Source organism: Tursiops truncatus, chromosome 5 (assembly GCF_011762595.2).
Source record: "Tursiops truncatus isolate mTurTru1 chromosome 5, mTurTru1.mat.Y, whole genome shotgun sequence".
NCBI classification, from domain to species: Eukaryota; Metazoa; Chordata; class Mammalia; order Artiodactyla; family Delphinidae; genus Tursiops; species Tursiops truncatus.
The window spans coordinates 16,412,794-16,438,446 of record NC_047038.1 but is presented as its reverse complement, the minus strand read 5'-3'; the positions used below and the strand labels follow the sequence as shown (position 1 = coordinate 16,438,446).

The 25,653-nt window shown below is 36.2% G+C and overlaps 1 protein-coding gene across 2 annotated transcripts in view; it reads left to right on the top strand.

The window, feature by feature from the left end:
- Nucleotides 1-25,653, top strand: part of FAT4 (FAT atypical cadherin 4) — a 173,160-nt gene that overhangs the window by 120,626 nt on the left and 26,881 nt on the right. For both annotated transcript variants that reach the window (XM_073804851.1, XM_019927902.3), the window contains 4 exons: nt 1,564-1,744; nt 9,038-9,288; nt 11,349-15,698; nt 25,082-25,186. In XM_073804851.1, the coding sequence (XP_073660952.1) occupies nt 1,564-1,744; nt 9,038-9,288; nt 11,349-15,698; nt 25,082-25,186 (4,887 nt within the window). The remainder of the gene's footprint in view (nt 1-1,563; nt 1,745-9,037; nt 9,289-11,348; nt 15,699-25,081; nt 25,187-25,653) is intronic.

The following is a 25,653-nucleotide window of genomic DNA, read 5'->3' as shown; positions in this document are numbered from 1 at the left end:
TTCCTTTAATGTAAAATCAAACACCTAAAAAGTAGGATTTCTGCAGTCATGAATTTAAAAATATGTGAATGTAAATGGAACGCTTAATATAAATTATGTCACGGAGAAGGATATATATGGCAACAAAGGTCAGCTTGCAGCCTAAATTTAATTGCATAGGTTTCCGGGAGGTATCATGCCTCATTGCACTGCCCAGTTCAAGTGGTCTTACACATTTTTTATCTAACGTAGAATTTGAGCTTCCTTACATAGAGCACAAAAATACCAGATCACTAAAACCACTGCATTCCTTAATTTTCTAGTCTGTTGATTTTGGTTCCTATACATTTGAGCATAAAAGCTGACTGGTACTATGCCATCAGTAATAACAATCTAATAGGAAAAAGTTTGAATAGTAGTAAGGAAATACTAGCAAATCACTAGAATATTATTATGAAAAAATAATATTGGAAGGCTGTGAATCTCAACACCATCCTGATACTAAAGAGTTACTCCATAAACATTTTACAGAGAAACAAATGAGCGAGTGAATGAATGGCTTTATTTACAAAATGTTGAGTACTGGAAATAAGTAGAATTTAAACTTTGTTTAACAGGAGATAATTTTATGGGAGAAAGAATAGTATCTTAAACAGAAAGTAAGAGTATCCAGGGCTTTATTTTATTGTACATAAATACAGTTAAACAGACTTTCATTATTTCTATTTAGAGAAATTAAAGTTTGAAAACACAACTAAGGGCAGATGATTTGCCATTTACCTGTGGGACAACCCACAGAGTCTAACCAAATATGTCATCTGATCCTCACCACAAAGAGTCTGCTAACCTTGTGTAGTACAGACCGTGTACCCCAAGATTTTGTTAAACGCTAGGTTTTCACTATATGCTGATAACGGAACTGGAACAGGAAATAAAAATGAATTGTTTCACATTTAGCTTAAATATTAAATACATGCAATAAAAATGATTTCAAGTCAGCTCATTGACATAGTGTTATTTCCAGCAAGTGGAAGATTAGAGTTTTGATGTTAACTTGAAGCTTTCTTCTTTAAGATTTCTGCAAACAAATATTGGTTAGTACAGAAAAGGGGGTTTAAAGGCCTCAGAAGCCCAGTTGAATTTTGTTGACAATAGCATTGAGAGTCACATCTAGGAATACAGTTTTTAACTCTGCCTTGTCAGCTGGCCAGCTATTCCAGGCCCAGGGGTATTCTCCAAATCTGGCTTGAGCTATTTTACTGTAAGTGCCTCTTTTGTGGCATTTAAATGATATTGTTGTGTTCTGCATTGCTGAATCAGCACCTTTAAAATAGAATAAGAGGTTGACGTATTCCTTTTGTGCAGTATCACTAGGAAAGAGCTGGAATACTAGTCCCTAAATAAAAATATTTTTTTCTTGTAACAACACTAAAAATCACTCGATCACTTGCCTATGTGTTCACAAATTTTACTTTGGGATGTCTTCTAAATTCTCTTCCATAGTTCTGTCTACAGCTAATTGTTAAGTTTGCTATTATTTTTGTTATTTATGAACATTAAGACTTGATTTTCTTTTCCTTCTAGGATCCCCTGCTCTGACTGGAACTGGAACTATCAATGTCATAGTGGATGATGTCAATGACAATGTCCCCACTTTTGCCAGTAAAATGTATTTCACAACAATTCCTGAAGATGACCCAACGGGGACAGATGTTTTATTGGTAAATGCCTCAGATGCTGATGCTTCAACAAATGCAGTTATCAGGTACATATTACTTTGTAAATTTTAATTATTTTTCTCATTAAACATTAGTCTTTGGACTAAATGCACACAATGCTTCATTTTGCTGAAATTCTGTAGCATTAACTCATAGCCCAGTTGCGGTTATCTATTGCTGAATAACCAACTATGCCTAAAATTAGGATTAAAACAATAATGATTTTATGTATCATTCTAAAATTTTATCTTATTCATTTTATTTATATTTTTATTGTATCTCATTATTTTGTAGTTGAGGAATTAGGGCACAGGTCAGTGGGAGATTCTTCTGCTTCTTGTGGTTGACTAGTGTCACTTATGGTATTTACCTGGTGACTGTGTCCTAGAGGGTCCAAGATAGCGTCACTCGCATGCCTGTTGGCTTGGCAGGGATGGCTGGAACTTTAGGCTCAGCTGGACCCCTTCTCTGATCATGCGATCTCAGAGCTTCTCAGTGTGGTTCTTCAGCAGGGTAGTTGGACTTCTTTATATGGTAGAAGAACCTCTGGGTTACAGGGACCTCAGGTGAAAGCTGCTAATGATCTTAAAGGCCAGGCCTTGAAACGGCGTAGAATCACTTCCATAATACTCTCTTTGTCAAAGCAGCCATGGCCAGCCAAGAGTCCCTGGGCTAAAACCCATCGGTGAAAAGTCTTCAAACGACTGTGCCATCCTATAGTCAGATATGATAAAAATTCATGCCATTTTTATCTTGCAAAAAACTATTATGTTCACTTTAAATTGACAAATATTACAACTTAAATGAAAAATATTTTCACAGAATAGTAAGTTGTTATGCCAGCCTAAATCTTATTTACTCTGGCTTGATATGTTTTTAATGGAATATATATTTTGGATGTTAATCACTCCTTGCTATTCATGGAATCCTGGAGAAAATCCACTTTTTCCTCTGGTTAACAGAGCTTTTATGTATTAATGTTTATATTGACTATTTAAGTATTACATATTTAAGTCATTTACCCAACTACTGATGGACTCTCTAAAAGCACAACCTTTTATGTGTGATGTTAATTTTCCCATATGGTCTAACATGATCTTTTGCACAGCAGCTACCCCCAAAATATTTATTTCTATTCTTCTTTCTACCAGTTTGATCAAGTTATGCATTTTAATGGATGGAATACTTATTTTGAGTTAAACACTTTACGTAACTTTTAATATTTTCCCTTCTAGTAAACCAGCCTGCATTAATTACTAGCTTATCTAGTTTATATCTTTATCTAGTTTATATCTTTGTTTCCCAGACACCTATTCCAGAATTTAGCTGTTATAGAAATATATTCCTTTTTTTTCCCCAACTGACCAAATCTCCATTCAAAACCTCACTTTTAATTCTTTTCTGTCATAACATTGGAGAAAGTCACAAAACTGTATCAACAGGGTTGACATTCAAAGGCAGATCCCTTTCTCTGTGCTCCTAATCCCATCCCATTCGATTTCCCTCAAATCATTAATTCAACAGTTACTACATTTTGCTCTGGATCTTCAGGTAATCCTTCTTTCCTTGATCATACCTTTATCCCTATAGAAATGCTCAGAATATCTGGTATTGAGTCCTGGTTCCTTTATTTACTTACATGACTTAGGAAAGTCATTTTAGTGTCTCTAAGGCTCAGTGTATCCATCAGTAAAAGTGGAGTTAAGAATTGCTACTTTCGAAATTTGTGAGAATTAAATATATATTGACCAATTACTAGGTGCCAAGTATCATATATGGAATCAGTTAATATGTGCAAATGTCTCTAACACATTATTGGGACATGAAAGTCACTAAATTTATACTAGTTTTTTTTTTCTTTTCATCACTCTAATATCTATTTTATTCCTAATATATTCTTCTACAACATAGTAGTGACTGGCACCTAAATAAATGCATTAAATGAATGATCCTAGTATTCTTTACAACTGCTGCTTTTCCTCACAGTTTTCACACCACATTTTTGAGAGGGTGGGTTACTGCCTCATAGTTTTCTCTGGCCATTTATTCTTGAAAATCTCTCAGTCTTTCTCCTCCATTGCTTTACCAAAAAAGACTATTCGAAGATTCTACTGAAATTTATCAAGTCCAGTGATTTCTGAGTCTTTATTTTCCTTTGCCTTTTGCAATATTTGCACCACAGGTCAGCCTTTCTTATTGACATTATTTTTTTCTCCTCAGTGTCTGTGTAAATGTTATTTCTTATTTCTCATCCTGCGTCTCTGACCACACCTTCTAATTTGCCTTCTGTATCCCCTCTTTCTAGCTCTCCAAAGAAATTTGGACCTTCGCCACAGCATTTTTTCTCAGTCCTTTTCTTTCCTTTCTTTATTTTCCCGTGCGTGTGTGTGTGTGTGTGTGTGTGTGTGTGTGTGTGTGTGTGAGAGAGAGAGAGAGAGAGAGAGAGAGAGAGAGAAAGAGTAAAAGAGAGAGAGAGTAGAGAATCATCCATTTCCATGGCTGCAGCCATGAGAAAAGTTACCCAGAAAACTAGACAGAAAACCTCTAAACCTATTGTATCAACACTGACTCCACCCTGGAGATTCCCACCCATCTTTAAAACTCTCTAGGAGGCACTTCTACATAGAGGTAGAAGTCATAAGAACAACATATCAGAAACTAATAACCTTTTCTGTTTCTCATCTTGGTGTACTGCGCTCTTTTAATGATGTTGCCTTGCTTTCTTCATCCTCCCATCTTGATGGCTAACAGTCATTCTCTCCCCCTACGCTCACTCAGTGGACAAGTTTTCATGTTTCTTCTTTCCTAATGCCTCTGGCACTCATTCTTTTCTGTGCATCCCTCCTGCCAAGACCCTAGTTCAGTCCATAATTACATCATGCCTGGACTATTATAATAAAAATTAACTTACTTTCCTTACTCTGGTTTCTAATCCTTCCAATCTATATATTACATGATCCTGTATAATCTTGGAGCCCTTACGATGTCCCAGATACTTTGTTAAGTTCTGAGGAGTTAAGCACTGCAGTTCTAATAAGAACACTTTAATATAGAAGGTAATTTTGAAATATTACAATTATAGTACCTTGTAACAAGTATAGTTTAAACAGAATGTATGGAAAGAACAGCATACTCAGTGATACCTGAGGAAATAAATATAAGCTTCAAGTAATTGATGAGTTTTGGAAAGACAGAGGAGTTGCTTATGGACAAACAAGGGATGAAAGGCATTCTAGGGAAAGACAATAACAGGTGCAAAGCCAAATCTATGCAAAAACACAGCATCAGAAAAACAAAGCTCTTCAGTATGGTTGGTGTGGGTTAGGAACGGGCCTTGTATACCATAGGAGAAAATTCACATTTCTTTCTGTGTCTAGTAGGAGAAACAGCTGAAATGTTTTAAGATGGGCAATAACATGATTAGTTTATGTTTTATGATGATTCCTCTCTCAGTGTTGTAGAAAGTGATTTGGATAAAGCAAAGCCTGAGTCAGTGAATGAAAGGAAAATGGCAGTAACATGAAACAGCTAGCTCAGTGGCGTAGCTTTAACGATACTCCCCCCTCCTCAACATCTTTCAACTTCCAGTTTGCCTAGGGCATAACGCCCAGTCTGCATATTCCAGCCACTCCGTAAACAGTCCCAGCATCTTTCCAAGCTTATTCTGTACAAATGTATAGCCAAACTTTCAGCCTCACTGGATCACTTTCTGCTCCTGGGAAAAGGACCTGTGCTTTTCCAAGCATTATGGCTCTGTTCAAATCCTTCTATATCCTAGACCAGGGTTCTGCAAACAGCAGCCTGCAAGCCAAATTCGACCCAGTGCCTAGTTTTGTAAAGTGTTACTGAAAAATAGCTATGCCCATTCATGTACGTATCGTCTGCAGCTGCTTTTGCATTAAAACAGCAAGTTGAGTGTTGCAACAGAGATCTGATGGCCTAAAGAGCTGAAAGTATTTACTAACTGGTTCTTTACAGAAAACAATTTGTTGACTCCTAGCCTAAAATACCTTCATTCTCCCTTTACGATACTATTGTAAGGTGGGTAACCTCTTTAAGACTTAGCCTAAATTTACATTTCTCCAAGAAAGGCTTTTCTATCAAAAGTGATCTCTTTGTCTTCTGAATTCCCTAAACAATGCTTCTGAGCAATTTCATAGCACTTAAACATACTGCCTGGTTTTGTATTTACTTTTCCATGTGTCTTTCTTCCATCTAGGGTATAAGTTTGAGCACAGAATTTTTTTTACCTACTTATCCATGTCTCTATTAGTTCATCCATTTACCTAAAGATGGATTATAAGAGATTATATATAATAGATTATTATAATTATGTACGTATATATACTGTTATGTGTGTAAACCTAAACTTTGAATTCTTGTCACATACTAATTACTCTGCCAAGTGCTTTTCAAAAGAAATTACATTTGATGCTCAAAACTACCAAATGAAAGGAATACATATATGTATAATACTTTATAGATAGAGAAGACTTAGAAAGGCTAAGAAACTTTATGAATTTAAGTACTTGAATGAGATCAAAATTCATGTCCAAGGGAACTGTGTTCCAAAGTCCAGTTTCTAAACTATTACTAAATCACTGTATTCTAGCAGCCCACAGTGCAGTGCCTTATGACCATAGCAAATCTCAGGAAGAGGTAAAAAAAGTTTCAAAAAATCAAATGGGGATATTTCAGCTTTACAAATGCAACAACAGTTGATTTAGATTTTAGATAACAATGATCAGTTTATGCCAGTAATTTGAAACAGTAATTTCTTGAGTCAGAAAAAAAATTAACACCTTGTTGATTTGCATTGAACTAAATCGTTGTAAACTGATTCTACATCGACAAACCTGAGCAAGAGTCCCTTTTGGCCTTAGCAAGAGCTACAGTGTGCCTTGTCTCACCCACATCCCCCCAGGCTGTGTCCCACCTTCCATCTACTGTAGGATAATGGAAAAAGTGCATGTTGAAGTCATAAAGACAGAAGTTCAAAGTCTCCATGTACCATTTATAGATTTCATGTTTCTCTGTGCAACTAGATTAGCCTCCCTTAGACTCAGATTCCTCATCGATAAAAAATGTAGTACAAAACCAAACTGTTAGGATTGTTCTGAGGCTTCAATGAGAGCGTATATAAAATGCCTTGTAGTCTGCTGGGCGCACCCTAAGAACACAGTAAGATGCTGCAAAGTTGTAAAGAACAGCGTAGGTGTTTAGCTGTTAAGAAGGTAGCACAAGACTTGATCTAAGTTCATAACCTTAAAAGAAATTAATGTGGACCAGAGAAGCAGGAGAGAGATGCATGAAAAGATGAGAAGTGAAACAAGACTCAAATAATACAAGTAGGGAAAACCTGGGCATGTGATCTCAGCAGTCCATCCATTTATATTGTCCCCTATGTTTCTTTTATCTCTTTCTTTTTGTAACTTACAAGAATAAATTTGATTGAAACTGGTATTATAGATATTGTGAGATACTAAAGAATATCTCATATTTAAAATACACTATTGATACACTTTTATTCTTTAATTTTTAAAACTAATAAATATATTACCTACTTTTAAACAGACAATCTTATGTGCAATAGCATAAAATAAAGAATAAGAATTTATAGTACAGAGTTCCTCTGTGGATTATTTAGTTCAACCTGGGCCAGAACTCACATCATTTGCCTTTCAACACGTTGTTCATTCTAACATACCATGGTCTTCTCACATACAAAGCATCCAAATCAAATTTACATACATTTTGGCTCCTTCTTATTTTTATTTGTAAATGCTTAAGGGAACAAATATTTGAGTGAACCCTGACCTTTGCTGCCATAAAGCTGTAAGAAAGCTTGTGGCACTATGAAGCACTTGTTGCAACCCCTATTAACTTATTTGGTCATTTCTACACCTACCGATAGAAGCAAAGTTTCCCAAAGTAAAGTCACGTAATTCTCATAATCCAGGTGTCTACAGACTTTCTCCAAAAGGTAAGGCAATATAATTATTTCATGAGTCCTGAATTTCTAACTTTGAGAAATCATTTACAAACCTGTGTTATTTTTATTTTGATAAAGGGAATAGATAGCTTCTACTGTGTAAGCATAGTAATTACACTTTGTAAAGTCATTTCTGGTCCAGGAAATATAGTCAGTGCTGTTCTCACTCCTGATCGTGGCATGTGGGTGTGTCAAAGGGTGTTCAAATCTGAGTGATACCAAGTACTTTATCAATATTAATATCATTTCTCAACCAAATTCCTTCTTTATTCTTTTTCCATTTAGCTCTCATTTTATAGAACCTCTATTTAAAAAAAAAGAAATAGCTCCCAACGGTTCATTATGTCTCTAAAAAGGATGAAGATGCTGAAATGTTTGTTTTAAATGATGAACTTCATAGGAGAAATGTGCACTGGCTGCAATGCAAGGTTTTTCTTGCTGTTTCTATTAGGCACTTGCTGTTGCTACGTTTTTACGGACACAAACCAAACTATAGAAACACCAGTTAGTTCCAACAAGGGCATTTCTTTGTTGGCATAAAGGAGAAAGCTTTGAAAGATGTCTATTATCTCGCTACCCTCCAACTTAAAAAATTATGGACCCCAGCCAGCTTCTGAACCTTCAAGCTTAGCTACTTCTTTCCTAGCTGACCTCTCAGGAATATATACAGACAGCTTTTTTCTTCAGAAAGAAGATAGAAGCTATTCTCAGTGGAAACTCCTCCCCGCTAACCAATCTGGTTAGCATCAAAATATCCATGAAGATGTCATACCTCTCCTTACAACAAGAAAGCAAAGCAGCATGGCCATATGAGGAATAGCAAATGAGAGAATTAGTATCTAGGAATGTCTCTGTATAAATAATCAGTTCTTGAGTTGTTCTGGACAGTCAGTATGTGTCAAATACTTTGTTTGGTCTTTAAAGAAAAAGATCTTCCACTGACCTTTCTGGTGGTGCACAGCAGAAAAAATAATTTTTAGATTCATTTAACAGATGTTCGTTTGTGATCCTGGCCACTGACCACAATATTAGAGCAAGGCCCTGATTTATGCTCTCAGGCTGGTTTATTTAAAACACAATAGTCTTCTGGGTATATTCTGGGGACTTGCATGATTTAGGAAACCCACAAACCTTGTGAGGACCTGCTTGAGGTCATGGGATATCTCACAATAAAGATTGTTAATGTGATGTTCACATAAAATTTGAACTCGCCATATCCTTTCGTTGTTGTGTGATCTTACTTGTAATGTTTTTCTTGACATTTCTGCCTCGGTCATTAAATTATAGTAAATAGATGTTGCAGCATTAAAACTGGAAGAAATATGCCCACGTCTGCTCTCCGCTTTAGTTATAGGATCATTGGTGGAAATTCTCAGTTCACCATCAACCCATCCACAGGACAAATCATCACCAGCGCGTTGCTAGACAGGGAAACAAAAGAGAATTATACTTTAGTGGTTGTCGCATGTGATGCTGGATCCCCGGAGCCTCTTTCCAGTTCCACCAGTGTGCTCGTCACGGTGACTGACGTCAACGACAACCCACCAAGGTTTCAGCATCACCCGTATGTCACACATATCCCATCCCCTACTCTTCCAGGTAACCAAACCAACTCGGAGGTCTCATAGATGAATAAAAACTATACATTGGACACTTTCTATAATTACATTGCTGTTATTTTTACGTGTATATTTCTGATATAGCCAAAGTTGGCAAATCCTCTAAAAGTCAACTCTTGCCTAAATAAATTGAAGGAACATCGAATCTTGCAAATTAATTCTTTCTTCCCAGACTAATTGTATTTAAGGTTTTATAATTGCCACACCTTTCCTAGTGCTGTTTCTTAATTTTACTTGAATATTGTTAAAGATTAGAATAGATTTCAATCTGTAGTCAAGGAGGGTTCTGTCCTGAGATGTAATTTGTGTGTTCCCTGATAGGAGGGACATTATCTCTTTTTCCATGCCATATCCAAGCACCTGAAACATTATCTGGAAAGTAATAGGCCTTCAACTGTATTTCTTAGTAGAAACTGAATATTTTATTCAATCTTCATAGATAGATAAGTTTTCAAAAGGTTTAATGAAGGAATCCTTCTAGTTAATTATTACTGTAAATATTTTACTGTAGTTTTGATGAGTGAAGTTTTTCTTCCATTAGTATGACTATGAAGCCGTTCATGAACGACTTTCGTATTGACAATATGTATTTAGCTTTCTGCATCTCTTTTAAATTTAGTTTGGTTTTGTTTGTTTCTTTGCAAGGAATGGCCTACTCTCAGGCACTACACAAATCATCTGCCATTGGTAATTTTTGAAATGAATTTTGAAACAAGAAAATATACACATAAAGGCCATAATTAATTTTCCTTGCTTTAAGATATTTTTAATTAGAAAAACAAAAAAACGGATGCAGGATTTCTCCTCTAGTGATCTTTGATCTTCTATTCACTTGAGAAGGTCTAATTGATACCAATTGCAAGTATAAAATCCATAAATTATTGTGCCAAATTTCTATCAAAAGGAAATGTCAATAGTGAAGTCATAAATCCCTGATGACGGCCTTCAGCTGAAATGATGCTGGCAGGCATGATTCTAATCACACCCGATGTGTGGTGATGCAATATAACATCTCCTGTACAAAGTGAGTAAGGCTTAAGCATTTTTTTCCTCATTAGACATGATATAATTAATCAAAATCACTGGCCTTTTTTAAATTAGAGACTTTTCACTTGTGTCACAAACTCTTCTGTTACGGGTAGGAGTGCAGGTTTGGGAAAGGTTTCTGAATAAGTTCATCGAAAACACGTCCTTATGGCAGCTTTTCAGCGTTATCTCGTCTACAATCTGTCCAATTGGCCCTCATCCCAAGCATTGACTTTTGGAATCCAAATTGAGTCCATTCTTCCTCAGTTCTTATTTCTTACTACTTTATCATTGTTTATATGTGTGTGTGTGTGTGTGTGTGTGTGTGTGTGTGTGTGTACTTTATAATTGTTCATATATGTGTGTGTGTGTAATTTATAATTGTTCTAATATATATATATATATATATATATATATATGCACGCATACATATATACACTTCATCTCCATATGAGAATAGTTCACAGATAAGAGAATTTTGCTATAAAAGAGTGGGTATAAGGAATCAACAGTAATTTTTTAAACATATTATTTTTGTTGACATGATTACATAAAAGGTAATTCAATAATATTTTAAGACATAATAGGGCAATTATTCTTTTCCCCCATTGGGCATAAACATAGTTCTTAGCAGAACTCCTGTATTATCGTGTTTGTTGGAAGTTCTGTTATGTACAGATTTTTCTCCTAGGAACTATAATTCGGAAGGATTAGCCGTTGCCCTTCCCTGTGCTTCTCGCAAAGGCATACTGAAAATTATTAAATTCACTAGACTGCATGGGTTTTAGGTAGATAATGGCAGGTCAGTTCCTGAAGACTATTGTTAGATTTGACTGGGGAACTTCAGAGACAATATAAGAGGTACTGTTCTCCACTAGTAATCATGGGGAAATAAAGTTATGTCAGGTAGCAATATAGTGTTTTATATATAGTTTTAATATAGTGTTTTAACTTACTATCAAATGTTTTATTGGGGTTCCATGAGATTATAACTGCACACTCCCTCTTTTATAGGTTCCTTCGTCTTTGCGGTTACTGTCACAGATGCTGATTTTGGACCCAATGCTGAACTACATTATTCTCTGTCGGGTAGAAACTCTGAAAAATTTCACATTGACCCACTGAGAGGAGCTATTATGGCAGCCAGACCACTAAATGGTACTTCAGAAGTGACATTTTCTGTGCACGTAAAAGACGGTGGCTCATTTCCAAAGACAGATTCTACAACAGTGACTGTTCGATTTGTGAACAAAGCAGATTTCCCTAAAGTCAGAGCCAAAGAACAAACTTTCGTGTTTCCTGAAGACCAACCAGTAGGCACTCTTGTCACTACCATAACAGGGTCCTCCTTGAGAGGAGAACCTCTGTCCTATTATATTGCAAGTGGGAATCTTGGCAACACATTTCAGACTGATCAGCTATCAGGGCAGGTGTCCATTAGTCAACCTCTGGATTTCGAAAAGATACAAAAATATGTTGTATGGATAGAAGCCAGAGATGGAGGTTTCCCTCCTTTCTCCTCTTATGAGAAACTTGACATAACAGTATTAGATGTCAATGATAATTCCCCAGTTTTTAAGGAAGATCCATTTGTATCTGAAATACTGGAAAACCTTTCTCCTCGAAAAATACTTACTGTTTCTGCAGTGGACAAGGATAGTGGACCCAATGGACAGTTAGACTATGAAATTGTTAATGGCAACAGAGAACATAGTTTCAGTATCAATCATGCTACTGGTGAAATTAGAAGCATTCGACCTTTAGACCGGGAAAAAATATCTCAGTACGTGCTTACCATAAAGTCCTCAGACAAAGGCTCCCCTTCTCAGAGCACCTCAGTAAAAGTCATCATTAACATTTTAGATGAAAATGATAATGCCCCTAGGTTTTCGCAAATATTCAGTGCCCATGTTCCTGAAAATTCCCCATTAGGGTACACAGTTACACGTGTCACAACTTCTGATGAAGATATTGGTGTAAATGCAGTTAGTAGGTATTCTATAATGGACACAAGTCTTCCGTTTACGATTAATCCCAGCACTGGGGATATTGTAATTAGTAGACCTTTAAATAGAGAAGACACAGACCGTTACAGAATCCGAGTTTCTGCCCACGATTCTGGGTGGACTGTAAGTACAGATGTCACAATATTTGTGACAGATGTCAATGACAATGCCCCAAGATTTAGCAGACCATCCTATTACTTAGATTTTCCTGAACTTACTGAAATCGGCTCCAGAGTGACTCAGGTATCTGCAACAGACCCTGATGAGGGATCAAACGGACAAGTGTTTTATTTTATAAAATCTCAGTCAGAGTACTTCAGGATTAATGCCACCACAGGAGAGATTTTCAATAAACAGGTCTTAATATACCAGAACGTCAGTGGCTTCAGTAACGTGAACATCAACAGACATAGCTTTATAGTGACATCTTCAGATCGAGGTAATCCTGCGTTACTTAGTGAGACAACAGTTACCATCAACACGGTGGACAGTAATGACAACGCACCACAATTTCTTAAAACTGCATATTTTACTCCAGTCACCAAACATGTTAAAATCGGTACAAAGTTAATCAAAGTTACTGCAGTAGATGAGAAAGATTTTGGATTGAATTCTGAAGTGGAGTATTTCATTTCGAATGAAAATCATTTGGGAAAATTTAAGTTAGACAATAATACAGGGTGGATTTCAGTAGCAGCTCCCCTGATATCTGACTTGAATCAAAACTTTTTGATCACTGTCACCGCGAAGGATAAGGGAAACCCTCCACTTTCATCCCAAGCAACTGTTCAAATAATTGTCACTGAGGAAAACTACCACACACCTGAATTCTCTCAAAGCCACATGAGTGCAACCATCCCTGAGAGCCATAGTATTGGGGCCATTGTCAGAACCGTTTCTGCAAGAGATAGAGACACGGCTATGAATGGCTTGATTAAGTACAGTATTTCCTCAGGAAATGAAGAAGGCATCTTTGCAATCAATTCCTCCACAGGTGTATTAACACTAGCCAAAGCTCTTGATTATGAGCTATGCCAGAAACATGAAATGACTATTAGTGCTACGGATGGAGGCTGGGTTGCCAGGACTGGTTACTGCAGTGTGACTGTAGATGTGATTGATGTGAATGACAATTCTCCAGTGTTCCTCCCTGATGAATATTTCCCCACTGTTTTGGAAAATGCCCCCAGTGGGACGACAGTTATCCACCTAAATGCAACGGATGCCGACTCTGGAACCAATGCTGTGACTGCATATACTATACAGTCATCTGACAGTGACCTCTTTGTCATTGACCCCAACACAGGAGTCATCACCACTCAAGGCTTCTTGGATTTTGAAACCAAGCAGAGCTACCACCTTACTGTGAAAGCTTTCAATGTCCCCGATGAAGAAAGGTGCAGTTTTGCCACTGTTAATATACAGTTAAAAGGGACAAATGAATATGTGCCTCGTTTTGTTTCCAAACTTTACTATTTTGAAATCTCAGAAGCAGCTCCTAAAGGTACTATTGTTGGAGAAGTGTTTGCCAGTGACCGTGATTTGGGCACTGATGGGGAAGTGCATTATTTGATTTTTGGTAACAGTAGAAAGAAGGGTTTCCAGATCAACAAGAAGACTGGACAAATTTATGTTTCTGGACTTCTTGATAGAGAAAAAGAAGAAAGGGTATCTTTGAAGGTAGTGGCCAAGAATTTTGGCAGCATTAGGGGTGCAGACATCGATGAGGTCACTGTAAATGTCACTGTGCTTGATGCCAATGACCCACCCGTTTTTAGTCTAAACATCTACAGTGTTCAGATCAGTGAAGGGGTCCCAACGGGAACTCATGTGACCTTTGTCAGTGCCTTCGACTCAGACTCTGTTCCCAGCTGGAGTAGGTTTTCCTATTTTATTGGATCAGGGAATGAAAATGGTGCCTTTTCCATTAATCCACAGACAGGACAGATCACCGTTACTGCAGAATTAGATCGAGAAACCCTACCCATCTATAATCTCACGGTTTTAGCTGTGGATTCAGGGACCCCCTCAGCTACAGGAAGTGCCTCCTTATTAGTCACCCTGGAAGATATAAATGATAATGGGCCTATGCTGACCATCAGTGAGGGAGAAGTTATGGAAAACAAACGCCCAGGAACTCTGGTGATGACCCTTCAGTCCACGGATCCTGACCTCCCTCCAAATCAAGGCCCCTTTACCTATTACTTGCTGAGCACGGGTCCTGCCACCAGCTATTTTAGTCTGAACACTGCTGGAGTTCTGAGCACGACTAGAGAGATTGACAGAGAGCAAATTGCAGACTTCTATCTGTCTGTGGTCACTAGGGACTCCGGTGTTCCTCAGATGTCTTCCACAGGAACCGTGCATATCACAGTGATAGACCAAAACGACAACCCTTCACAGTCTCGGACAGTGGAGATATTTGTGAACTATTACGGCAACTTGTTTCCTGGTGGGATTTTAGGCTCCGTGAAGCCACAGGATCCCGATGTGTTAGACACCTTCCACTGCTCCCTGACTTCGGGAGTTACGAGCCTCTTCAGTATTCCAAGGGGCACTTGCAATCTGAGTTCCCAGCCAAGGTCCACAGATGGCACGTTTGATCTGACTGTCCTCAGCAATGATGGCGTCCACAGCACGGTCACGAGCAATATCCGAGTTTTCTTCACTGGATTTTCCAACACGACAGTGGATAACAGCATCCTACTGCGTCTCAGTGTACCAAGCGTAAAGGACTTCTTGACGAACCACTACCTTCATTTCTTACGCATTGCCAGTTCACAGCTGACTGGCCTTGGGACCGCTGTGCAACTGTATGGGGCCTATGAAGGGAACAATAGAACGTTTCTTTTGGCAGCTGTGAAGCGAAACCATAATCAGTATGTGAATCCCAGTGGTGTAGCCACCTTCTTCGAAAGCATCAAAGAGATCCTCTTCCGGCAGAGTGGAGTGAAGGTAGAATCTGTGGATCACGACTCCTGTGCTCCTGGCCCATGTCAGAACGGAGGGAGCTGTGTAAGGAGACTGGCCGTGAGCTTCAAATTAAAGAGCCACGAGAGCCTTCCAGTCATCATCGTGGCAAATGAACCTTTGCAGCCTTTCTTATGCAAGTGTCTGCCAGGCTATACTGGCAGCTGGTGTGACATAGACATAGACGAATGCCTTCCGTCCCCTTGCCACAATGGTGGGACCTGTCACAATTTAGTGGGAGGATTTTCATGCAGCTGCCCAGATGGCTTCACTGGCAGGGCCTGTGAGAGAGATATCAACGAGTGCCTGCCTAGTCCCTGCAAGAACAGTGCCGTCTGCCAGAACTTTCCAGGAGGCTTCAACTGTGTTTGCAAAACTGGGTACACAGGTATGACAATGTTTGGCTTTTTTTTTCCACCCAGACTTTAGCCATATCAAGTATAATAGAAAGTCATGAGCTTTGTCATTTTCAAATGATTTTCCCTAAAGAGTAGGCAGAATCACAGCAAATGCTTTAAGCATTTACTATTGGCCAGACACTTTTCTAAGCACTTTATCTGTATTTATTTCACTTACTTCTCGCAAGAAACCTATGAGGTAGGGATAATGATTTTCCAGGTTTTACAGAGGAGGAAGATGATGTGGAGAGAAGTTGAGTTGGTATTCTAAGGTGACTCAGTTGATTTGTTGTAGAGTCGGGATGTGAGCTTACACAGTTCATTCCAGAGGTTAAGTTCTTGTCTTGTACAAGAGCAAAAAGAGCATCCTATCTTCAAAAAAGTGTTCTAAAGTTAAAGGACATGGTATATTTAAAGTATAAGACCTGGCCTATTTAATGTCCTAAATACAGTTATCAACTATTGTTGTTGGTTCCTTCATTTTATCATGATCGTCTTTATGATTTTTTATCATAATTATCATTAGGATTATTGAAATTTGACCCACACTGTGAGGAGAATGAAGCAAGAGCTGTGATTCAGATTGAGATTAAAATGCCTTGTTATTTGTAGTAGTCGGTTAGAAAACATCGCAGGCTGATTTGTAAGGTAACTGAGCCACAATGTACCTTGACATTTTAGAAACAGAGTTAAATATATTGAGCAAATTTGTTTGACTAGTCTTTGGCATCCTAATAGGACATGATGTGTGTTTAAATATATCTCTGTTTCTATCCCTATCTATCTATCACCTATTTATTTATTAGCTGATCTGTAGTTAGTGCACCTTCAAATGTGTATAAATTTATGCTGTTGATAAGTTTGAGGAGAGACAATTTCTCTGCTGTAATTTGCACAGTATACATTTTTAGAGCATATATATTACATTGGGTTTCCCTGTAGTGTTTATGAACACAAGTTAAAGTACAGTGAAATAGGTAAAGCCAGGATATATTTTTAAAAATTTGGTAGATGTTTTGCAGAATACTATTTTAAAAGAAGTTTTTCAGAAAATGTATTTGGATATCATATTTTAAAATGATGCCCACCATGTGTATACTTATAGTTTTATATTTGGAGAATTGAATTGCTTGATGATGATATAAAGCAAGTTTGAATAAGCCAAAGCAGATCTCATAAGCTTTGCCTTCTAACAAAATAATGTCCTTGAAATGTAAAGAAAAAACAGGGCAGCAAACATATGAATGAAAGAATCAAGGGATTTGACAGAACTTGATTTATCTATAGCTTTTGGGAAGTCACCTTAGCTTGCTGACCGTCAACTCCCCCATATGTAAAATGGGAATAATCATACTTACTTATCTTTTAGGGTTGTTTTAATGAGTAAAAATAATGTTTTTAAAACACCTAGCACAGAGCCCAGCTTTCAATAAGTAGCAATGCTGATTAGTAGCGTTAGTAGTAGTGTTAGTATAAGGGTAGATGTAGAGGTATGCCATAGGGTTTCTATAAAGACAAGTCTCAGTGGCACAAGGTAAGCATGAGTCTTACTAGAGTTGTACTTGTAGGATCATGAATAACAGGCTTACATACATGTTATGAGTTCAGGGTTTCTAGAAAACCTTCTTCACTCTTTCCCACACTTCTCCCCCCACCAGCCACACCCCTCGTTACTTCCTCTGTTGGGAATTTAACAATAAAGATGATTTATTTGTCCCATTTTAGTATAATACACTGATTCACACTTAGAGTGAGTTTACGCTTAGCTCTGGAATGAAGAAAGTGTGACTGCATTGGGTAGTAGATGGGGAAGAGGGAAAGTGTGTTAGCAAGGCACCCTATGCTGATCTCAGCATAAATGTTACTTACTGCATGAAGGGACACAGAACTAGCCCTTTCACTTCACTTCTCCGTAGTTTGTTTCTTTATTTGTTTCATTTTATTTAAACATACACCACATCCTTTTCTAAATGTAGTTGTTGAAACTTTTAAGCGTACTCTTCTTTCATCATGAAATATTAATAGCATTTATCGAGTGACTATTTAAAACACTGCTTAAAGCTCCTTGCATCACAGACATTGTTATTCACTTCGTTATTTATTCAGTTCTTCTCACAACTCTATTAAATGAATACTTTTATCATTCCCATTTAAAAACAAAACGATTTGGATCTTAGAGAGATTGGAGATGAGATAACTTGCCTCCAGCATGGCACAGAAAGTGATCTGAGTTTTGACTAAAAGCTTTACTCCGGAGCCCCTGCTCTTTATATGCCTGTCACGTCTCATCACACTTTGATCTGCACTTGCTAGAGAGTTTTGCTAGTGGGCCTGTGATATCTTCTAAGAATTTTTTTTTCCCATTATTCTACTTAAACCGCACAAAAAGCCTATGAGATAGGTATCGGAATCCTCAAACTGGATAAGAGCGAAGGTCAGGAAAATTCACCCATAACCTCAGCAATAAAGACATTGCGGGTATTTCCAGAAACCACTGCTGATCATCACTGCAGTTTTGCAGTGAGTGATTCCCAGAACAGTCCCTGCTTTGCTGTCACCCTTCAGATATCATTCAACTCTCACCCACTGGCAGAAGCTAAACCTGAGTCCTGCTGTAAGGGAGTCTGAAAAAGTGGTAGTTTCCAACTTCCAGTCCCTGCAATACAGAAAGATGGAATGGAGCTGGGTGTCAACAGAGAGTATCTGACATAGAAAGATCCTCCTACTGCTCCTATTTTATGTTGTAGGAAGCTGAGCCTACACTCTGGTGACTCTAGGCCCAGAGCTGCCAAAAACGAGATCATAACCTCTTTCTCTAAGGGACATCATTCGAAGTAATGTATTAATTTTACATGCGGTCCCTCCTCAGAGCTCACTTTGGTCCCTGTTTGCATAATTGGAGATAATCCAATTGATCAGGAATGATATAAACAAACGTATAATTGAATGCTTCATATAAATCTTACATTTTTAAATTAATGTTATTCTTTGTTTCCAAATTCTATATGCAAAGTCCATCCAGTAAAACTAGCAGATAATTGAAGTCTGATAGTTTTATTTCTTTGTTTTGTTTTGCAGAAAACAGTATATGAGAAACCATGCTGACACATTGTTAACCCACACACTAAATTAGGAATGCATTGTTTAAATGTCTGTAAATGTTTAATGTTCTTTGGAAAGGTAATCTCTCAAGTATCATTTTGAGTTACTTTTTTCCAGCTAGTCTTTACCAGGTAACCTGACTCAGGAAGGCGGAGCTAATGCACCGAAACATCTTAAAGAACCAATCAGAGCTAATAAGTCATGAAACAAAATTCATACTTAAGCACAAGTGTGCCTCACAGAATGAATTTTTAACTATTCATTCTGGCTAGATTTTACTTCTGTTAACATTAAGGATTAGTGCCTTAGTGAAGCCTTCTTCAAAGTCTATGTGTATTGTATTCAGATTTTTTTGGATCATCAGAATTATTTCAAAGCACCTATATTTTATACTCTATTTACTATTGTGGACTTTCACTGCATTTTTTTCACTGATTTTTAAAGTCAGTGGCATTGCAAATTGGAGCTGTGAGAGATTATAAACTTTCTGATTAAAATAATTCTCAGCTGCTGCCCCCCATCACACACACACACACACACACACACACACACACACACACACACACACACTACTGAATATTTCATGTGAAGCTAGAGATTGTGCTACAGATTAGAAGAGTGTTTATGAATTGAAGCAAGTTGAGAGACTTTATCCTAAGAGCACCCCACAGAGAGTGGTTAAATATTAGCTCAACAGGGAATCTTTGTGGAGAACATCCTGTAAGGATGCAAGTAGAAAAATGAAAATTATGGAATGATTACAACAAAAAGATATGAAGAGATATAGTTATTATCATATTGCTACCCTATTCCTGATATATTTATTTTTTTAAGTTTATTTTCAAGTTTGTGGCTACAGGGTCACATAATAAATATGGAATAAGAATATTTTTTATTTAATGACTTTAGAGAAAACTAATTTGTTTGTGTAACTTGTATTTTGGGTGGGTTTTTCTCAGTTACTAGAAAAAGAACCAGAAAGAAACTGAGAAAAGAAATACTGAGACTTCATTTTCTGTTATTATCACTTCATGTTTCACTGTTAAGAATATTTTCCTATAATTTAATTTTATATTAATAGCACTAAATGAAGCTTTGATTAGCTATATGTAGAGTATATTAGAAAATATGAATAAATTTTAATATAGTCTAGAACATGTGAAAAATTAATGTCGAGATTTTCACGGAGTTTAATAGTATAAGAAATTGCATCAACTGTCAATATGACCCAGTAAATTGAAAGAAAATATCTTCCATATTATTCATGCCTCAGAAGTTCAGGGAACCCTGGAGGAAAACATCAGCCTAATAACTACAAACCTAATATTTCTTTTCCTATACAAATGAAAATTTCTTACATTTAATAGAACACTAATTAGAAAGCACAATTATACTCAGTAACCACACAGCATTTGGCGCTCTGCTCCCAGGTTTTCTGTTTGCAGTACACCCTGCATTAAATCCTTCATAGTAATGAATGGTGTTATAAAGGGCAGCATGTATATGGAACTTATTTCTAAATCCTGGTCTCTCATAACAGAATTAGTTCATAGCACCTTTAACCTTTCCTGTTCACTTTCACACATCTGGATGCATTTTAGGTGTGGTATTTGTAGTAACGCCAGGAGTGTATTCCCACAAGGAGAAGTTTTCCTGTGCTCTCTAGTAAGTCCCAGTATTTCAGGGGAGGATGAGATTTGTCCATTCATCACTTTTATGTCACTTGACAGTATAAAAAGGCCCGTAAAGTTATTTACAGTTTGTGCATAGTAATTTTACCAAGAAACTTGGCAAACATTTGCTTTCACGAAGATGGGAGTTGTAACTAAGAGTCATTCTTTTAAAATCACAGCAGTCATATATTAATGTTGTCAATGATCATGTGATCAGGAAACCAAGGAATATAAACAAATTTTATTTCCAAGAGTGGAATTACACAGTTTGCCTCAAATGATACATTAACTTATTAAAGCATTAATAACAGGTTCTAGTAGCTTAAAAGCTTCTTATTTCTGTGGAAAATAAGTGTGTATTTGTAAGCATATTGTAGATATCATGTGTATCATTATATATAATCATTTGTAGTCTCATTGAGATCGTATTTGTGTGTGTTTTAAAATACGAAGGTAAGACCGTTATTTTTTTTTCTTTTTGGTTTTATTACTAGCGACCCTCATTTAAGCATAATATTTTTGCTTTGTTTCCATGTGAAAAACCATAATGCTAACTGATCAGGTTATTTAGATGAGCTATCTTCATAGTGCCTTTCATTTACATAGCATGCAAAAAACAGCTACTTTCTATTAAAACAATAAAAAAGCCTATAAGCATAAACATTCAGAATATATAGCATATATGTATTATGGAATTATATTTGCTAATAAAATAATCAATTTAGATATAAAGTGAACTTTGTTAGTTCCACATGGTCTTCCTTCTCCTCTGTGTATAAACACAAGACATGCAAAAGTATTACTTGTGGTGATCTAACATATATATGATCTAAGCTATTAAATTGAAACCTACACAGACTATGGGATATCAGAAATCATCATATCCCCATAGGGTGGCTGAATTTAACAGGCAAGAATAAATTTAGCACAATTATACCTAACTTAACATTAAAATGTGCTATTGCAATAAGTGAAACTTGAATATACATCCTTGTCGAAAAGATCATAGATGATCACATCAGATTCGATTTATGTTCAACACTTCATCACACCTTCTGCCCCAGAACATGAAGACACATGCTAAATTTCTCCTGTAAGTTTAAACTGTAATCTTGAAAAGTCTGGATTTACCTTGGCCTCCTATTATGCATTCACTTTCATCTTCACCAGTTCCCATTCTCCATGTGCTAGGAGCTTACACTTCCGAAAGCATATCTCCTTCTATCTATAATAAATAATGTATATCAACACCATTAATTGATGAATGTCAAAGCAATGAGATCACTTTATTCCTCTAAACAGCTGCTCTGACAGTTAACATATCTCAATAGAAAAAGGCTCCTTGAATTCAGGAGACATAAATGCCTTTCTCTGTGCAGGCCCCATCAGCATACTTCCAAGCCTCAAGGCACTGACAAATATTGTTAATTGACTTGCAGCATTAATTAAGTTAATGATGCAAAATTTTGTTTCACGGTGCTCCAACACATCAGATTGTTTGTACCAGAAGCATGTTAGAGTAATTCAAACTGCTGCATTCTCTGATAATCATTATGCCATTAACATAGATGTGTGCAGAACAATACAGAATTTGTTGCTGACTTCTAATTGGGTAATAGAGCATAAACTTTCCAAACCCTAGAAATACGCATTTAAAGGCTTTTTGATTCTAAGTAAAATTATGACATCTTTCCCTCACATGTAAGCAAAAATGTTCTTTTAATAATAACTTAAATTGCAACATTGAGTTTTCACACTGTATCTTGGAATCTAGTATGGCAACCTCTTTGAAATTTACTAATTGTAAAATAAAAATATTACTCAATAAATGGAGTACTCAAACTAAAGTTTTGAAATGGTAAATAATTTACATACTCTAACAACAACAAATAATACTATTTTACCCAAACTCAACAGAAAGTTCATTTGCATAACCCCTAGAAAATTCATTTCTTAAATTTTTGACAAATATGAAGATAAAACTCTGGCTTAAAATAAAATGTCAAACGAAAGATTGAATTTTCTTTCTCCTTAAAAGACGTTCATTCTCAAACTAATATTTTCTCAGTTTGTAGCTGCTTCTATTTATGTAGTCACTGTATGTTTTAACACATGAGTAAGTCATATTTATTTTTGGGTTTCTTTCCACCTCTTGCTTTGGACTAATTGAAATAGCTCATAGTTTGTATCTGAATTAAATTCAGATGTCCATGTTAAAATCTTATTTTGTAAGGGGTAAATAAAATAACCATTTTATATAATTATTTTTTAAAAACCCTAAATTTCTTTGTTGTTATTGCTGTAGAAACCAAGATTCAAGGTGGTCCTTTCCAACAAGATTCAAAAAAGTAGAGAGTTGAGATTTACAGGATCAATGATTTGGGTTTTTATAGTCATACATTGTTCTTGGAGAGCACATAGGTCCAAATACTTGAGTAAGTGTACCTGACCACACCCGCTAAACTGTTTAGCCTTTGTTCCCCATTTCCAGTCTTCAAGAAGTGAAGTTTGTGATTTTGTAACCTATGTATATGTGTTCACAACATGAAGGTTATACTGACCATACCTGTAAAGAATATTAGTCTATATTCTTAATACATGCTACTCTTAACAAAACTCTAAAAGAAATTTTCAAAAAAGGAAAGGAAAAGAAGAAAATAAAACCTTATTTAGTACAACGGCACATGTGAAAATTATGCATAATCTTACAGTGGAAAAAATGGAAGGACTGGGATGTGACTTTCCTGATACTAGGTAAATAATCAATAATATAGTCAATAGGTCTTATTTCATTCTCTATTGAGCAGTATCAGTATTGTATTAAGGGAAAAAAAGTACACTTCTCTAAAACAATCTGTCACAAATCCAGTTAGAAAACACCCAGAGAAGAGAGTTCTCCCATGGCACAGCATCTCTCTGGTGTGATAGTTTGTATGGGCTTAGAATAAATTTGTCCTGCCTGTTTCTCTAGTATGACTCATTGCTAAAGTACTTAAAACTTAATTTCTGTGCTTCTAGATTGTTAACTTGTTTATTTTCATTATTTCCCCTTAGAATAGAAAGGTATGCTGAAATTGTACTGTTTTACCTTGTAAGGAGATTCCCAATTTTATTTATAAAGTAAAAAATTTTGTGTTTATGACCGTTAGCAGTGTCATGAGATCTGACTCACAATTATAATTTCAAACAAACCAGCAAGTGTGGCTACAAAATCAAGCCACAAAAGCAGAAATGAATTAAACAAAAACTTTGACTGTGTTTCAAACATAGTTGTTATGATGAAATGGATTATCTATGCACAACAGGGTCTAGTTGTGCATATAAAACTTATGCCCTTTCATGAGACATTGAATAAAGGCATTAGTGCAGTCATGCTGGGAAGTAGGTGATAGCTTTACAGAAATAAACTCTCCCTCCTGTCAATGAATGGAAATTAAGAACTCTAAGAAATGTCTTAATTTCTTAGGAAATTAAGAAATATCATTATTTCCTCAAATCAGAAAACTAAAAACTATTCTAACAAATATGTTAAATGATTACAATAATTATTATAGAACAGTGATATTAGAACAAATTTACATTTGCATAAAAAAACCACACAGCATCACAACGATAACAAAACACAGATGGGACTGGCCTCATACCCTAAGTTTTGCCTACTAGGTGATTAATTATTCAATTATAGCTGTCTGAAACCTGGATATGGGAGCAGAGTTACAGTGGTCTGTACCATAGTTTTATAATTTCTTTGGCAAGAGATTACCCTGCAAAGGCTTCTTCTCTGCCATCTGAAATATGTTTCCTGTTGTGTGGATCGGTTTCCCCCACTAAAGTGGAGACACCATGTAAAGACACTTGTCTGCTTTTTAACTGTCAGACCTTCATCTTCTAGCATGCCTGACCCATAATAGGCACTCAGTCAATATTAACAGATTCAATTAACAAGATGATGTATGAGAAGTCTTTATACACTGAAATATATGCTTGCTAGGCATTATTGGTTTAGAAGAAAGACAGAGCATATATAATCTATAGTCAATAAATTTTCATAAATATTTGAAACTGTGTTTGACGTGTCTTTTTATTTCTTACTCTACTTTACAACAGGTAAGTCAAAGTTAAGGAATATTTCTTGAGAGTGAAAGGATTGTAATTTGGCAAATAAGCTAAATGAGATTCATTATTACCTTTGAGAAATCTGAGTTAAGGATATCTCGATGGTGAAAATTATACTGCAGAAGTTTCAACTCTCCAGTTATAATACATGAAAAAATTGGCATCGACAAGAGAAAATAAATTCAGTGAAAACATTTAAATATGTTCACCATTTGTGATTTCCCTGAAAACAGTAGTTCCTTCCAAGATGATTATGTAAATTACTTCCTAAATATTATAATGCACATCTTTAAAATAGGACAACTGAATAAGACTTTGAACTCAGATATAATATTCCTATGTCCTCATGTCAAGTAAAATGTTCTTGTATTTCTTTTCTCCAAAGATAGGCTCTCTCAGGATAGACTATTACATATGGTCATGCAGTAATGGTGTTAATATATTTATGCAAGGATTTTTTTAATGAGTTTGATGCTTTTCAGGGAAAATCTGTGAATCTCCAGTCAATTACTGTGAATGCAACCCCTGCTTTAATGGTGGTTCCTGTCAAAGTGGTGTGGAGTCATACTACTGCCATTGTCCGTTTGGTGAGTAAAACTTAGTGGTTGATATAAAATATCAATCTATTTTGGCACACAGTTTAGCAATTTTGTTTTATCTTGTCTTGGAGTGACTAAGAAAATGTTAGTCGTTTTACACAGGAGGTTTTAGCAAAATAAAATCTCAAAGGTTTAATATTTTCTGTTAATTATGGAAATTCCATTGAGTATATTGTTTTGATCATTACTAGAAAATAATCAACTAAAGATTATTAAATTTGATGTTGTCTCCTCAGGACATTTCCTCTCAAAAACTTTTGTATGCCTTCTTTTTAGCCTAGAACCTATCTAATGAAAAATCCTTTAAGAACTATTTGACAACACTTTCTACTAAAATCTTTAAGACTAGTCAAAACGTTTTTGTTTTGTTTTACTTTTGCTTCTTTACTTTTGTTTTTTGCATTAATTCAACCACTTCAGTTAGAATGATTTGGTAACTTGACATGCAGTTTTCA